Source organism: Dromaius novaehollandiae, chromosome 6 (assembly GCF_036370855.1).
Source record: "Dromaius novaehollandiae isolate bDroNov1 chromosome 6, bDroNov1.hap1, whole genome shotgun sequence".
NCBI lineage: Eukaryota > Metazoa > Chordata > Aves > Casuariiformes > Dromaiidae > Dromaius > Dromaius novaehollandiae.
The window spans coordinates 35,003,902-35,020,581 of NC_088103.1; the positions used below are offsets into that span (position 1 = coordinate 35,003,902).

The window sequence follows — 16,680 nt, forward strand, 5'->3', positions numbered from 1 at the left end:
GGACCTTTCGCTGTGATAATGAAGGAGAAGGTCAGTATATGTAATTTGAAGTGACAGTACTACTGCGGTCTGATGAACTAGAAATTGATTTGGGAAATCATTTGGTTTGAAGTTTGTCAATAATAGAATCATTTGTCATTAGGCTGGAAGGGACCTCAGGAGGTACTCCAATCTAACCCCTGCTCAGCACAGAGCCAACTTCAAAGTTAGATCCAACTTCATAGTTAGATCATGTTGCTGAGAGTCATATCCAGCTGATGTTTGAATATCCCCATGGATAGAAATTCCACAGCTCTCCAGGAAGCCTGTCCAATGTGTGACTACCCCCATTGTGAATTTTCTTCCCACCCAGAATTTCCCCCATTGCAACTTGTGTCCTTTGCCTGTCTGGTTCCATCTTCTCTGTAACCTCTCATTAGGCGGCTGAAGCAGCAGTAAGATTCACCCTTATCCTCTCTTCCTCAGGCTGAACAAACCCAGTTCTCTTAGATCCTCTTTCTATGTCATGTATGCAACCTGTCAAATAAATTTTGTGGCACTCTGCTGAACTTCCTCCAGTTTATGCATGTCATTATTGTTCTCTGGAGCCTGAAAACAAACTGTTTGAAACAAACCCCTAAGTTTTAACTAAATTACTAACTGTGGCAGTTCTAAACAAAATGCTGCTAAAACTAAGCAGTAGGAAACCTATTCTAACATCATTTATCCCAGTTTAGATTAGAATGAACAGAAATAATTTCACTGCCTCTGTTCCTTCTGAGGCTATTCATTTGGCTGTCTATTAGCACAAAAGCTATTAGTCATTTGTCATGTAAACATAAAAAAGATCACCATCAACGTGTCTCACAAAGACCAGTGTGTTCTGAGTTTTTCTAACCAGTGGCTTTCAGCTGTACTCACGTATGATTACTCTCCGCCATCACTTGTGCTGCCTAAAAATCTATTAGCTTAATTTGAACAAGGCAATACCTTTCTTTTTCTGTACTTCTCTATAAAGGTATGACAACAGGTCCAATACGCTACGCCTTTTTTCTGCACAAAAGAAAATAATTCATAATGTCAACTTTGTTTATACGTCCACGTTGCACTAAGAGTCAATTGTATCCAGTCTACTGAACAAAAGGCTAGGTTTGGTGTTCTCAGTCAGGAACCTGTGCTCTGACCCAGTATCCATCGTTTCTGTCACTTACATGACTCTGAGCAAGTCCAGTCTTTCCGTGGCTCAGCTTACGGCTGTAAAATGAAGATAGCAGTACTTGCCACAGAGAGTGATATGCATGCAGATTTGTCTATCATCTAGTGCAAAGTTTTAGTACTGTTATTTCTAACTATGATTTTTTAATTTGATTTACTTATGACAGAAAGGTCAGTCAGTCTGAAAAAAATGCCCAAGTGAAATATTGTGGCTGCTTATGATTCTGTTCGGAACGTTACAGTGGGAATTTAGCGTGTGCTTAAAGCTGGACATGCATTTAAGCATTCTGCTAACTAGAGTCAGATTTCAGTATGTTTTAAACTAAGCAGAAGCTTCAGTACAATCTGAATGCAGATCATTCTGTTACATGATTTTAGGATAGGACTCAGAGAAGAATACACAGGCCAAGTAAAAGCCCAAATAGCAAATATTCTTTCTGCCTTCTACTGAACTGGCAAAAACATTTCTGGTCACACCTCAGCTTTTTTTTTGGATGATTTCCAGCTCTTTATTTGGTAAGCTTACAACTCTGATAATTTCATAGCAGAGAATAACACTGGATTTTTTTTTTTTAAAGAACAGCTTTCCAACTCTGTGATAACCATCAAAACTGAAGAGAGATACAGTACTTCGGGAAAATGAGGGATACTTGCTGCAGCTTTAAAAACAATGTATTCCATTGAAAAAAGAATAAAACAAGTTTATCACTAGCCCTTTGGTTTTACCACTTCTAAAAGACTACCGGCTATTAACACTGATTCAGCATTCATTAGAGAAAAAGTTCTATGCTGGTCTACAATAGCGCATTACTCAGTTTATTCTAGTGCTAGGGAGAAGCATATTCCACTACCCCTCTTACCACCTGTCTGAACCAGTGACTTTCATATGCACAGTAGGACTAACACCGTCTATTCTCCCCAAAGGATGACAGGGCACAGGTTGTCATTGCCAGAACAGTTTATGCTGCCTGTATCTCACTATCCTCCATCTAGGAGCCCTCTGAATGGGCACAGAAGGATCATGTGTAGCAGGTAACAGGGGAGAGCCCCTGGGATTCCCAGAAAAAAGAATGCATGGCATGAGCTTCTGTCGTCAGAAAACTTTAGTCAGTCACTAGCCTGCCAAAGATCCCAATGAAGAAAGACAAGTGGGAATGAATGTGGCACAGACAAATTGCCCTGGCAGGCTGCAATCAATATGTGGGACATATACTGAGCACTCCCATTCTGGAATAAATTAAAGGAAGATTGCTTTGTTTTAAGCCAAAAGCTTCTTCTGTTCACTCTATGTGCTTCCTACTTTCTGCAGTAAAGCTTGATAGTCTTTATGGGCTTGTTTTCATTAAAAAAACAGTTTATGTTAGAGCAGATCTTAAGGAACCATATTAAGCAACATTATATTAATTCAATTTTGTTGTTAATCAACATCATGCTAAACATTAGTCTTAAAAAATCTGTGCAAACATTATCTAGCATACTAAATGAGGCCAATTCTGAATTTCATGCAAAATCAAATATATTATTGGTACTTAACTAACAGTAAGAAGATTGTGTATACCTGGAAAAATAATAATTTTATAGTAGGGCTGTAAATAAGATCAGGTTCCAGGAATTATTGTTCATTTTGCCAAGAGTTTTGATGCATTTAGAGGGTTTTCTGTTGTTTGTTTGTTTTTACTAAAGAAAAATGAATGATGATTATAGGATGCTAAAGAAACCCACACAAAAGTTCAAGAGAGTTTCTAAAATATCTACTATACTAATAAAAGAAACGTGGCTCTACAAGATAACCTAACAACTTCTCTAAGATACACAATAGGAGAACAGAAGAAAGCAAAAAATCTTTCACTATCCAACCTGCTTGTCTCTATACACGAACAAAACACATAACACAGCTATTTCTCACCAGGTATGGGGCTTTGTTGAAGAAAAGAAACATTCAGTGTCTCAGTGTTAATTGCCAAAATGCATCCTTCTTCACAGCCCATGTAAATGTCAGAGGTTGCAGTCCAGCAATGGACAGTAGGGTGCACCGAAGGCTTAATGACATCTCTAGGCTTCAACACAAAAATAAACAAGTTCCGTTAATAATTGGCAAATATCTGCATAAGTAGTTACATATATTTTAAGGCCAAAAAAAGATTATTACCTCATAGAACCAGACCACTTGTATAGCATCAGTCTTACTTTATTCAGTCATCCCTTCGCTGAAGCTAGTAACTTGAAAACCAAGAACATTTTCCAGAAAAGTCTATGTCTGAAGATAGAGATGGAGAAGTCACCTCTCTCCCTGGAAGCTTGTTTCAGTGATGAATTATATTATCATCAGGAATGATGGTATATTTTTTTACTTGAATTTGTTGAATTTACCCTAGAATTGCACTGGGAGCCCAAATTGAAATAGCTACCCACTAGGATTCCACTCCCAAAAAACTGCATTTTTTTCTTTACCCATGCTCTTGCATCCTTGACATCATTAAAATGCATTTTGTTTGAATAGCTTATCTTATCATATAATCCAAGCTGCTCTGTAAAACAGATCTGCCAGTCTCTGTTTTATCTGCAAATTACTTCTAGAGATATCACAGCAGTGGACTTCCCATGTGCCTTGGATGTAGTTTCACTAAAATAAATTCCATAAATCTGTCCTCCTAAAACATGAAGAACAGTACTTCTCCACCAAAGGCATATTCTGCATACAAACATTACTAAACATTGTGAGTTATTCAACTACAACAGTAACAGGGGTCATATAAACATCATGATAGAAAAAAACAGATTGAAAAGAATTCAGTAAAAAAAAACAAGAAAACCTTGGGAAAATATTTAAGAGAAAAGATTCAATGAACTGTGCATGTGAGCAGAAGTGGTGAGGAACACCAGGCTGAGTATGATGGATGAAATAATTTGAAGAGTGTGTAATTCTATAAAACACCTGCTGTCTTACTAAAGGTTCTATAAAAAGAGGAAATACGGATGCACTTGTGATGAAAACATAGGACAGAGATTCATAAGAATCTAGATTTTATTTGTAAAATATGCCAAGGACTTGCTATATGATTCTGGATAAGTAACAACTTCTCCATTTATGCCTAAAGAGCACTTTGAATTTCTCTGAGGGAAGGTGTTACAGATAAAGTATATTAAGATTTACTTTATAAATCAAACACAACTAACAGTAGTAAATCTATAACAGAATGGGACTTTACATCACCCAGACAAACATTTAATATAGGATCTTCCCTGATTTTTATGAGGCTTGAACATCACAAATCTTTGGCAAGGTTGTAGCTGAACTACTCTGAATCAGAAGCGTGCTGTGTAAAGATATCTTTTGTAATGTTCTTTTCCATCTGCTGCCATGACTGTCTCTATACGTAAACTAGATACAAAACACTAATCCCAAAATGGGATTATGTAAACCCAAAATGAGTTTGCTTTCTGAACAGTGCATTTGAACAGTGTTGCATAATAATAATAATATAGGGTTATTTTTTGAAGTTCTCACCCTTTAAATAACACCTCTTGAGAGAAAAGTTCCATGATGAATCTCTGTTATGAAAAGTTTTATAAAAAGTCAGTGGAATAAAATTGGTAATGGGGACAAAGTGGAATCAAATGAGTTTGCCATGTCAAAGCAAATTCAGAAAACTCAGATCTCAACTGTAAGAGATACAGGAAAAAAAACTAAATCAATCTATCTAATGCAAGAAAGAAAAGAACCGAAAGCTGTAGCATGTTTGATTTCCTTTCACTGTACTGCCCCACTGTGGTTACACTTTGGTACATAGCCAGCCTCGGCATCATGTTCCAGAGCAGGGACCCCTAACAAATTTAAAAGAAGCAAATTTAAGTGTACTGACAATGAGTTTGCTTTTCTTACTTGTTTGTCACACATTCCTGAGGAGTGGGCTACAACCTCCAAGGAATCATGAACTACAGTTTAAGAACAGCTCCTCTAAACAATAGTCTAAATAAGTGGTTCTCCACTTTGTTGATGCTTACATGAAAAGTGTTGTTAGGCACAATAAATGCAGTGCCTGTAACGAACTCAGCTAGCCTACTCTGGAGGAAAGTAAAAAGATGGCAGAAATGGAGTCAGTGTTTCTGAGTCATACTGCCTCCTGGTGCTACTTCTGGAAGAGTGTTGTCACTCACAATTTAGTCCACAGGAAACAACATACCACCACAGCAACAAAAGAAACAACAATAGTTTGTATTTCTGGAAAAACGTTCATTCACGAATATCCTGATGTTCACCACTTACTCTGTCACTATTCCACAAACAGAATAGATCCAACTGGGCAACTGAGACAGTAAATAACTACCCAAATATATACTACATAACAGGAAAGAAAAGAAAATCTTGGACAAAGACTATTAGAACACTCTTCTATTACTCTATAAAAGGTTTCTATATATGTATGGAGAACATAAATTTCTTGAAGCTGCTAAAAACAAATCTAGATTTTTCTGAAGGCAGAATGCAAAGATCCTATAATGTATCTAGCGTGGTTGAAAGCACAAACTTTTCCTTGGGAGAAAAGCTCCTAACACGGTTCTGCATGCTCAAGTATAAGGACCTGCCAGGAACAAATGATCACTGTGGCACAACTCTGTTACATTTTAATTGATGCGCAGAACAGTCTCATAAAACACTGGAATTATGACTATACAGAGAATACCCAATTCTAGTGAAAGAAAAGTTTATCTGGAAAGGTGCTGAATTCCAATACAGAGTTGGAAATAAGTGTTGTGAATGGTAACAGAAAGCCCAGGCAGGTCTTCATTCCTTACACTGTCATTTCTGCTGAGATCTTAGTACTACCTCTGTAGTTTTCCACAGCAGACTATTTGATCTTGATGAATGGAAGAACATCCATTCAAGGACAAATAAACTGTATTGTGCCTCACAGCCCTAATAGGGCAGTTGTCTTTTTTCAATACCTTCATAACCCATTTTGCAGGCTAGAGAACAAAGTGCTTTTTTGTAGCTCACCATCTGCACATATCGTAAGAGGCAGTAAGGGAGAAGAGAAAGGCAATGCCTCTGAGGAGCATATTTTAATCTTCATTTTCCATGACCTAACGGATCTGAAATATAAGCAGTTCATTTGTAAGCTGAATCAGTAGAGGGTGTTTGTTTGTAGTCAATCTTATCGATTGTCCTGGTCATCAAGGGCATCAGCAGTTTCACAATTAAGAAACTTCCATGAATCTGAACATACGAGGCCATGTGAAAGAGGATGAGGTCAGGACAACTTCATTTCCCATTTTTCTATTTTTATTCTTTATTCTGCCTTATGAGAAAAATTTACTGCAGAAACTTGTGGTAAACTGATCTGATATTACAGAACTCACATTTGTCCTGTGCAAAGAGGTAATGTAATGCCACCATCACCTTATGTGTGGCAGTTTTTGCATTCTATATACATAGCCCAAGCCACCGAATAGAAATTGATGTTCTTAATTGTAGAAGGAAATCCCAGATTTGCAAGTTCAATGTTTTCACATTGGGAATTGCTACTACTAGTTAATAGTCAGGTAAAAGTAAATTTCAAACAAAATGAGAACACTTTTGAAGCATCTCATAGGAGGTATCTCAAAGGAGGCCAACATGTAAATGATCAAATACAGATAAAACAAATGGGCAGATCCAACATTGCCAGTGGTATGGGAATGTATCTCAGAAGCAGTGAATGCCGTCTGGAATAAAGCTGCAATGTTTTCATAGCTTGAGGCATTTTTACAGTCAAGAAGAGAACAAATTCCAAAGAGGAATAAATATACCTGAAGGTTATTATCAGTTTAGCATGGGAATAGGTTTTCAAGGTTTCAGCAGGACTTATGAGCTTGGGCACAGTTAAATGCTGACATGTCCATGCTGCTTCTGAGATCCAGATTAGTACTTCCACTGCACAGATAAATTACCATGCTTGGACCTGTGTCAGGAATCTCTGCATTGTACTGCACTGCACAATAGCAGCATGCCTTGTAAGCCTCTTGTCAAAATATATTTCAAAAACATTGTGGAGACAACAGATCCCTTTACCGGATTGTACCTATTTAACAGACATTAAAATTACTAATTTTATTAATATCATCTATTTGCATGAAAAACATAATGACTTGGGATAGTAAATGGATAAAATTAGTAACTACCATGAATGTTTCTGCTTCATCTCCTACCAGTCCAGCAATAGCTGAAATTGGCATCACAGGGCCATAGTAGGGGTTTTCACTATGAGAATCTGGGGAAAACAAATCCTCATGAAGACTCAGAGACCCTTCTTCATCAGGAAGCTTCACTGGGCTGTGAAAAAGAAAGAGACACTTTCTGAGGTGAAGAAATATTATGAATAATAAATGCTGATACAGAGCGGAAAAGTATGCTTTGAAAACCTGGAGACACCTGCCTGGTTAATGAGATTTACTTCTGCAGCAGTAACAGGAGATTGTTGTAGACAACCATTTCATACAACACACACTGTTTCAGTGAACAGCAATAGTAATTTTTGCTACAAAGGAGGAATATTTGTAACAGAGAATTGGCAGAAACGGACTGCCACATTCAGTGTCTTTTCTTTTTGCCTTGGATAAATAACTGTTTCAGGCTTCTATCTCCTTATTAATCAGGGTTTATAATGTCAGACACCTAACATGCATACATAAGGATTCATGCTTAATGTTTATTTGGAGGATGTTTAAAGATGATGAAAAAAGCAGTTATAGTATTTGCCTGTTGCAGTCCGTTTGGTACTCAGCACATGAGTAGATGTTATAATGCAAGAGTTGAGGATTCTGCAGTTTAAAGATAATGTTGATTTATGTCTTGGTAAAATTTTATGTGAAATAAGGAATCCTCAGTGCAGGTTCAGCCTCTGCTGAATGGAATGAGAAGTGAGAAAAGGAGTATATCAATGCACATTCACATGCATATTTTAAAATAGCAAAAGGCAAAAAACCTCCAGTTTTATTTTCATATCTCAAATTAAGGCCTTATCTATACTTTTACTAGGGTAACTGTCTCAGTGGCAATATATTGGTTATATTCACAGTTAAGGAGATTAAATATACTGATGGTAATTAATAGGCTCGCTGCCACTGCAGCAGCATCTGTGTTATACTTCAAGGTCTCCATCTTAAATGATCCATACTTGTTTACCTGCTTTTACATCAGCCTCCAAAAACATTTTAGCATAGTTTCTAAGTTTGGTGTGCTCAGTGAATTACACTGACAGAAATATCCTCTCTGGATCTGTAAATTGGCCACACAGAAAACTGACATTTCTTTTGGTGCAATTTGTGATTACAACTACGTATTATTAAACTGTGCATAAACTATGAAGAAACTTGATCCAAACATGGTAGTCTCATAGATACAAAAGCAATTCATGTCCCCACTCAGTACTCAACATAACTACATGCAGGAATAGGAAAACAGTCCAGACACTATATTAATTTGGTTCTGCAGCTTTTGACAGAGGCAGCTGCCAAAGGTGCCGGCCGATTAGTATTAACTTCACTGGTGTGTATAATCTGGACACGTGAGCACTAGGAAATAAAATCATAAATTCAATTCACTTGATTGACTAGATAGATGCATATGAGTTGTGATTTAACAGTTACTGGTTGTAATTGCTAGTTGAATTTAACCGGATCTAAATTCTTTGCAAATAAATGTAGATCACTAGTCTTACTACTAAAATATGTCTAGATTTTTCTTTCAACCTGAAAGGTGTTCCACTCACTTTTGCTTAAGATAATGATCTTCATTATTCCTTTCAATATTCCAGATAGTAAGAGAACTCTCATTAACAAAACACAGTTGTTGCCAATTCATAGGGTTAAAACTTAGAAAGGTCGCTGTTACCCCTGGCTGAGATTCGCTGCACAGGAGGATATTTTCTTGCCAGTTCCTTCAACAGGGAGAGTAAAAGAAAATCAAATCGATTAAACAAGTCAAAAACAGTCAAACCAAGTATTTGGGTGTGATTCTGACTGCCATTCAAGATCAAGATCAGCAAACAAATACTTTGTCACTGGCAAAAAAATTCTACTGTCAAACAAGCTAGATTGCCTTGAGAACAAAAAGAGGAGATAGTTAATTAGTCGCATGTAAAGTTAATACTGTTACGAAAAGAATGAACAGTACAATAATTTTGAAAACAGACATTTTGGAAACATCATCATCCACTTCTTTGTGTGAAAAGACCAGCAAACAGAGTCTGAAGTCATGGATGTTTTTCCTAGTTTTGTCACTGACTACTCGTGTGGTCTCACACAAGTATCCTTTTTGCATCTCAGACCTCAGTCTTGCTTTTCCCATCTGTAAAATAATGATAATAATGCTTGCAGGCTTGCAGTTGGAAAGTGTTATAATTATTATAATTAGAAAAGCAAACACAGTCAGCCCTTGATTATTTATGGATGAATTACTTAGGTTATACAGTAATTGTGTTGTGAATGCAGACACACAAGCTATAACTGAATTAACAAAATTGATCCCAAAAGCAGTACAAAATTTGTGTGAGGCTATGCTGTGCAGTTGACACCAGCCTGGGAATCTGCTTTCCACTGACTTTTCTTTTATCCAGAACAACCTACTGTATGTTCTCACAGTCTAATTTACATATTTCTCCATTATCCAAATTAATCCTTGCCTGCATTTGTATTTTTAGGTGCTGTCCAAGAACTGATTAACATCATCCAAAGAAAATGGTTAATGCTGTTTCTGAATTTATTGGACAATATATTTGACTATTATTCTAAATAACATTTACAGCTTTAGTATGTGTCATTACTACTGAGATGAAAAAGACTAAAATGCATACACTGCTGTAAATGGATTTAGTATAATCCTGCTATCCTGGCCTGTAATAAATTCACTCACAGAAGCTGATCAAAATGCAAGACAGTGGTTAATACTGAAAGCATATGCAAAAAATGCAAAGTATTCACACATAAATAGTAGCTCTCATTAATATTAAAGAAAACTATAAGCTGAAGTTCTGACTTAAAAAGATGTCAGTGTATCTCTCTCCCTAAAGATCTGTCAGTATGTTCTCATCTCATACCTAACAAATAGTGCCAAGACTCTTTTACAGTAGACAATTTATTAAGATCTGAAACTATATGGTGCATGTATCTGAAAAAGAATCTGGCACTGAGTCTCTCCTTTGAACAAAAAAGAACAAGGATCTAGGGATAAAATACCTCCCATGAAAGGCAGCTTTTAGCTATCCATAAGCTTTCTATATTTCAAGTCTGAGATAACTTTCAAAATCTCTCTTTTATCTCAGTATACTAAGCAATCTGCTTAAAATACAGAAACTGTGCAACCACCATATTACAATCACATATCAACAAAGCCAAACACTCAGATCTCTTTCATCTGTACAAACAAATTTCTACAATGAATGCACAATATAATCCAATTGCAAAAATGAAGCAAATTCACATACCTCTGTTCAAGTTATTATAAATACTAAGTTTGGTATCTAAGGAGATTGTATTTTGTTATTAAATTCTTTTTGACTGGAATCTAGCATGGTTCTCCTATGACAATCCCCTGCTGATAGTCGAAGTCATGCTGATTCAAATAGATTTAAATTGTTTGGCCTTGGAAATTTCCACTGCCTTAAAACATTTAAATATTTCTAGAAGTTTCTACAATTATCTAGGGTAGTCTTTCAAGACGGTGGATTTTTCTTTACGTGAACACAAGAAATACATTAGACCATGCCTATTATTTCTGCTCTGACTGATGTGTGTTTAAGTCTTTCGGGCCAGAAACACTGTCTTGTTGTTTTCTATTGCAAGGTATACACAGACACACTTCCTGAACCACTGTGTTCAACCAGAGTTCACAGCAAATATTATTTTTCCCTATACGGGATGAAAAAGAGGCATCAGTAATAGTATCTACTATTTTTGCTAAAATTTAAGTTAGAGGAATTTCTGCCTTTTCACTAATCGCTGTACAAGAAATGGTCACCACTAAATTGAGCATACACAGAATACTCCGTTACATGCCTCTGATTGCCTTCCTCCTACTCCACTCACCCCATTTGTTTTGAAAAAGTGTTCAGACTCTGCAGTCTTGCCAGCCATGGAGGAAAGAGCAGGATCTAATATTTACAGAACAATTTTTAAAAAGTATTTTTACTTTCTGTATGTCCACCATATCCTATTTCTTTCCACGGCAATGAGTTACTAAGAAGTCTACTGAATTGTCCAGCGGGGCAAAGAAGTACACATCAGCTTTACAACTCTTTTCCTGTTCTCTTCTGGCAACTTCTTTTACAAATAGCATGGTACTCAACTTCCAAAGATGAACAAACAGTTAACTAATGCTAAAGACATCAGAAATACTCCAAAACACAAATTTTGAAGAAGCTGGAGGATTATTATCATACAGTAACAGTCATTTTGACTAGTGGCTATTACTGCTAGAAAATAAACAGCAAATTTGGTATAGAAAGCTTGCAGGCAATGATCTGTCAGGAAAAAAAAAAAAAGGAGGAGCTGAAGGCAACCAGTTTACCTTTTACCTCAGTTAACTTATGCTAAAACAGCACACACATGCAAAAATGTTAATTAAATGTACTTTGTATTAGAGAAAAACTTTTTATTCTTACCACACTGAAAGAACAAATTCTGGGATTGAAGAGTAACTGGCTAGATATGGGCCCGTGAAACTAAATGCAAGTAAAGTGTAGTCCAGCTGAACATTACCTAAAATATAAAAATAAAGAACATGATCTTTAATTGCCCCAGATTTCACAGGATACTTTCACAGAGAGAAGGCTCTTCTCAATTCCTATTTATCCACTTTGTTTTAACTCTTCAAAGACATTTTTTAGTCCCTTGATTCCTTTGCTTCACTCCAAATTATTTGTTTCGATCTCATCATAAAAATTCTCCCTATGAATCACTCTTTTGAACTTTTACATTTTGTTTCAATAATACTTTGTACTTGTACAGTGCTTTTTCTCCAAGTATCCCGAAGTCCTTTGCAGTCATAATTCCATTCATACACTTTTCTATGCAGTAATGAAATTATTTAAATGACAAGGAAACTGAAACATGGAGAAAGTAAGCAATTTAACTAAAGACAGAGAGAAATGTTATGGAACAGGCAAAAATATACATTATATCTCAGACACTAAATCTCAACTGCAAGAACCATCATTCCTCTCACATCTCTGACGTGTCAATGCAGCTTTCAGCAGTCTGCTTGGGAGCCTGTTCTGGTAAGATTTGCTTGGTTATTCAGACTACATTTTCCTATAACAAATAACAAACACTTCATTGCATTTGTTTTTCCCTTACAACAATTACATTGTATATTGTCATATTCCTCCCTAATTTGAGCCTAGCTAAAAGTAGTGCAATGGAAAATTCTTTACACTGGTTTTTGCACTTCTTGTCATTAGATAGTTTCCTGTCACACAGTTTTTCAAGTTTTACAAAAATACCCTTGAGAAAATGGGTGATTTAAGTATTGTTTTAATGCAGTGACAATGAGGAGGGTTACCACATTACTACCTTTTAATTCTGTCAGTTTATTCAGTTCTGGAAAAGTGTAGATATAGATGAAGGGATTCAGCTTCCGGTCTGAAAAGGCCACCACTTTGCTGTTCCCATTCACTGCAAAGGCTCCCACCTGGCCAGTCTGACACTCCAATACTGTCTTCTTCTTTGTTTCAACGTCGACAAAGAGGATGTAATTGCCACAAGGATAGCAAACTGTGTGATTGTTGACAAAGCCAATCTTGTCTGAGAATCCCTGAACCCATCTTAGGAAAAAAGCAACTGAGCATTAAAACATGAATCAAAGACATACATTTCTTAAAACACGATGAAAAAGGGAATGTCATAGCCTAAGAATTAAACTGATCTGATGTTTGCAATTTGTTAAATTCATCCTCATACCAATGCTACAAAACCACAATAACTTCAAGATCTAGTATTATGAATTACTAGACCAGTGTTTTCAAAAGCATAGTGGCAATCTTACTTTGATGGAGCACAAAGGACTGTCACAAGAGCAGCGAGAGATGTTTCTATTTCTTTCAGTTTTCACTAAAAACAAAGTTAGCCCCTGTTCACAGACTCTGTTTTTATACTGTTTTTTCATAGTAATAGAGCATACCTTTTTTCTGAAATAATTAAATCAGTACAATCTGTAGTGTGGACCCAATTATGTTTACTTAACCTTTTCTACAATTTCATAGTTTATCTCATCTCCATAAAACAAAAACTACACAGGTGTGGCTTGTCTTCGTATGAACTTAACTAGGAGGACTGCTGTGCATTAAAGATATCAGTACTTTAACAAGGTAAAACTTCAGAATTTAAACACCCTTATGGTACACAGGGAATGAAATAAATTGCTGAAGAGGAGTCAGGATATGAACTTGCAGCACACCAACAATTTCATGATAACTACCTGCAGATGTTTTTCCTTTTCAGTAAGGTGTTGGATAAATTTCAGGGTCCCCTTATCAAAGGGACTCAGTGCATTTACCACTAAGTGAGTATGTCTGACTGAGGCACAGCTCAGGCTACCATTACCAAGGCAGAAAGGCTTCTGCAGTGTACCATGCACCCTCTGAGCACAATACTCTACTCTCTTCTAATTTCTATTCAGTAACTTAGTCTCTTTTATCTTTTTCCAAATAAGAATATTGGATTGGAGGAGATCTTTGCAATTGCAAGCAGCATTTTTACACTCCTTTCATGAACATAACTCTATCTTAAGATCAGTTTGGCTGCTGATCTCCTCTACTCTTATTTTTGTATTACAACTTCACTGATCTCACAGTTAAGAACATTTTTTGATTAGCCTTAAGATATTCATGCCCACAAATAACTACTACTCTTATCCCTTCTGAGTAGTTTTCTATTTTCTGCGGTTGGACCATTGCTACATGCCAGAGGAGTGAGCGTAGCCAGAGAGCAGTAGCCAGAGCACGCTGACCACATGTTCTGGCAGATGAACTGAATACCAGGGCAACAGAGAAGAGGCTTTTAGCTGGCAAGTGTTCTTCTGGCCCTTCTATACAGGTACTAGATACATGAGACGCTGTGGCACATAAACAGGGCTTTGTGAATGCTCACAGGACCAACCCTGTGTTTTTCTCCAGCAGTGGTTCTGAATCAGTGGAAATTAGGAATTCTTAACTTCTGTTCGCAGAATCTAGAAAATATGTACACAGGGATAAAGTTAATAGGACGACAGAACAGCTTAGCAGCCTTATATACCAGGTGAAGGTTTACAGGGACAAGGATCGAGGCTGTTATCAGCTATGCCTGATGCAAGGTACACACTGGGTCACGTAATTAGCCCTGACACACGCACATGTCCTCCACATTGTGTCTATCTCCAACTCTGTATAAACACTGCGTCAGAATTATTTCAGCCACAAACTTTGCTGGCTCATGCAATATAGATGGAACAAAGTAATTAGAGTTATGTGGAAATTTTTAATGGAGTATTTTACTGTTGAAATATGCTAGTTCATTCAAAACAAAACATTATATGAAAATGTCAGTTTTGTCAAAGTTCTGTGTTTTCTGAAACACAAAACAGTGCATTCACATTTCCTGCTGCAAAATATTTTTTGTCATTTTCTTCTAAAATTTAGAGACATACTACAACTGCTAATAGTAATTTGTAATACATAACAGAAGGCATACTTGGAATGTTTCTATTTTATGAAAATGTGAAACAGGTAAAATACAACAGATAAGGAAGTTTAAACACCTATTTCCATTGCATGGAAAAAAATGTCTATACATCCTAGACTGCTGTGAAAATCTCAACCAAGGTGGGGCAGAGATTAATTCAGCTATAGCTCACAACTATTCACGACCAAAACCAAGTTGTGGGATTGCCAAGAGCTCTAGAAGAGCTATGTTATTCCATATACAGAGGTATGGTAATGTTTGTGGGAGATGGAAATCTGAAAATCTCTAAGATTCAGGTTAAAATGCTGAGAGAGAAAAGTAGGAAGGGCTAGAGCCAGTGAAGTTTAGGAGATGCAGAACAGCTAAGGAAATTCCAGAGGCTGAAGTTGTGTGAGCAAGACTGGAAAGAGAGATGAGGCCATGAGCTAGACTGAACTGTATGGGCTCACAAGGCAGGGTATTGAGAAGAAAAGCAGGTGTTCAGAGTTCATCAGAAACTTGTACTGCCAGAACCACTACATGGGAACGCAGAAGCGTTAACAATTCACACCACGCTTCTCATCAACCTCCAGTTAAAACCAGCCAGGGTTGGTCACACCGAGTTTCAGATCCTCCTTGTGCTGAGAGCAGAAAACCCTAAGTTTCACCTAAACACACGGAAGGGGCAGTCCCAGCCAGATGCTGCAGTGCCAAGGCTCTTCCCCTCTCTCCCCTGCTGCCTGCCGCCCCGATACAGACCTGCAGGACAACGGCCTCCCCCCTCTCCCCTCTAGGCCTGCCATCTGCGCCAACGGCTGCGCCGGGCAGACCAGAGGTGGGGGGAGCGGGGCCCAGCGGGCACCCCGCCGGGTGAGGGGGGCCCTGAAGCCTGTGGGACGCGGGCTTCCCCAGCCGGCCCCCACCTCACTTCCAGCGAGGTCTCCTCGGCCGAAGGGCAGCGGCGGCTCCCCGGGCCCTCGGCACCGGGCTCCCCATGAGCCGGGCCCGGGCCCGCGCTCCGCGCCTCGCCGGCCGCCTCCATCCGACCCGCTCAGCCGCCACACTGTGTACGCCCGTCTCCTAGCAACAAGAACGGCTTCCGCTACTGGCCGGTGCAGACCTGAACACAGGTTCAGAACAGACAGCTGATTGGCCTGCTCTCGTGTTTCAAGCAACCAATGAGCGAGCAGGGGATATTTAAAAGGCCAGAAGCCGCGAAGGAAGGCATGTGTGAGTGTGCGCCTGCGCAGTGTCGCTCCGCTCCTGTTCCTTCGGCCTATCTTAGCAACCGCCCGGGTCTCGGAGCGGAGCAGCAGATGAGAGAAAGCAAACTTTCTAAAGCTTAAGTTAAAAAGTGGTTAGAAAAGGTCTCTGGAGCAGCAATTCTCCGGCTGTTCTCTCTCAGGCAGCCTTTAGTGGCCAAGGAGGCAACTTTGTAAGTCACCTGCTATCATCCAGCTGCCTCTAACCTGATTGCTACTAGTTTCTTGAGGAAAGCACATAGCTTTAGTGGGCATAGAAATGACCAAGCCTTAGGAAAAAAGATTAAGGGTTCTCTACCTCTGTCACCCTGCTGATTGCTGTTCCAGCCACAGCCCTGCACACTTGCTTTTCTCATTCAAAGGAAGAGTTGTTTTTTCACTTAATACAAGAACAGTATCTTCTCTTATTTTGTGGGTTTTTTTTCTTTCTGTGAGATGCTGTATCCATGGCAGCTCTTGTCTGGACACGTGACACTGCAATCCAAACAAAGCCAAAGCAAATGGCTTTTTAGCACTGCAGCATAGTAAGACCCTCCAAGGGTTTTAAAAG

The 16,680-nt window shown here is 38.2% G+C and overlaps 1 protein-coding gene across 2 annotated transcripts in view; it reads right to left on the minus strand.

Moving 5' to 3' along the window:
• CFAP43 (cilia and flagella associated protein 43) overlaps nt 1–15,966 on the minus strand; it is a 49,439-nt gene extending 33,473 nt beyond the window's left edge. For both annotated transcript variants that reach the window (XM_026117453.2, XM_064514190.1), the window contains exons 1-7: nt 15,792–15,966; nt 12,745–12,995; nt 11,835–11,931; nt 8,946–9,113; nt 7,357–7,507; nt 3,101–3,251; nt 970–1,032 (exon numbers count right to left, since the gene is read on the minus strand). In XM_026117453.2, the coding sequence (XP_025973238.2) occupies nt 970–1,032; nt 3,101–3,251; nt 7,357–7,507; nt 8,946–9,113; nt 11,835–11,931; nt 12,745–12,995; nt 15,792–15,910 (1,000 nt within the window). In that variant the 5' untranslated portion in view covers nt 15,911–15,966. The remainder of the gene's footprint in view (nt 1–969; nt 1,033–3,100; nt 3,252–7,356; nt 7,508–8,945; nt 9,114–11,834; nt 11,932–12,744; nt 12,996–15,791) is intronic.
• Between the last annotated feature and the right edge of the window lie 714 nt (nt 15,967–16,680).